Source organism: Fulmarus glacialis, unplaced genomic scaffold, assembly GCF_000690835.1.
Source record: "Fulmarus glacialis isolate BGI_N327 unplaced genomic scaffold, ASM69083v1 scaffold20463, whole genome shotgun sequence".
Classification (NCBI taxonomy): domain Eukaryota; kingdom Metazoa; phylum Chordata; class Aves; order Procellariiformes; family Procellariidae; genus Fulmarus; species Fulmarus glacialis.
Window position 1 is genome coordinate 1922 of NW_009201251.1, and position 968 is coordinate 2889.

At 65.8% G+C, this 968-nt stretch overlaps 1 protein-coding gene across 1 annotated transcript in view; it reads left to right on the top strand.

The window, feature by feature from the left end:
- The window catches only part of DNASE1L2 (deoxyribonuclease I-like 2), a gene marked incomplete at its 3' end in the record, with an annotated part of 2131 nt that extends 1313 nt beyond the window's left edge, over window positions 1–818 (top strand). The window contains exons 3-5 of the mRNA XM_009573883.1: window positions 356–439; window positions 531–631; window positions 706–818. Of these exons, the coding sequence (XP_009572178.1) occupies window positions 356–439; window positions 531–631; window positions 706–818 (298 nt within the window). The remainder of the gene's footprint in view (window positions 1–355; window positions 440–530; window positions 632–705) is intronic.
- Between the last annotated feature and the right edge of the window lie 150 nt (window positions 819–968).

The following is a 968-nucleotide window of genomic DNA, read 5'->3' on the forward strand; positions in this document are numbered from 1 at the left end:
AGCCAGGGCAGGGAAGGTGACGCCAGGCTCCACGCGGCCCTGGGCTGCTCATTAACCTAGTTTAGCTTTGCTGCAAATGAAGGTGGGGAGCGTCCCTGCAGAGAAAGGGGTGGCAAGAGCCGCGCCGCGTCCTGCCCACGGCTGGCCGTGCCTGAGGTGGTGGGGTCAGCAGGGTGGCTCAGAGCCACTACACCCCCTGTCACCCCATGGCCAGGGCACAGTGGCCCATGGGGACAGTAGAGCAGGACCGGCTGGGGCCCACCCCCCCCTGGCCATGCCGAGGCCACCCCAGGACGGTACCAGCACATGTCACTGGTGCCAGCCATGTCACCGTCCTGCCTCTGCCTCTCCGCAGCATGTCCACGTCCCCGTACGACTATGAGATCAGTGGCCCCCTGGGACGGGACAACTACAAGGAGATGTACCTCTTCATCTACAGGTAACGGGGCTGGGCATGCTGCCGCCTGTCCCATGGCACCGCGGGGCCACCGACACCGTGGACCAGGGTCACCATCTCTTTGGTCCCACAGGACAGACGTCGTGTCCGTGGTGGACACCTACCAATATGAGGACCCCCAGGATGTCTTCAGCCGGGAGCCGTTCATCCTGAGGGTCTCAGCACCCCGCACCAGTAAGTGGGGGGACGAGTGGCCCTGGGCGGTGGCATGGGGTGGCCTCGGGGCTGATGTCCCTCTTCCCTGGCAGAGGCAGAGGATTTTGTGCTGGTGCCGCTGCACGCAGCCCCTCACGATGCTGTCGCCGAGATCGACGCACTCTACGACGTCTACCTGGCCATCGTCAGCAAGTGGGGGACTGATGTGAGTGCCACTGGCACTGGGGGTGGCACCGAGGGTGGGCGCTGAGCCCCAGGGACTGTTCGACCCATGCTGGGTCCCCGCTCCGAGGCGAGCGCGACTGGTGCAAGGGTGGTGGGATGGGGACCCTGGTCCTGCCCCGACCCTTGCCAC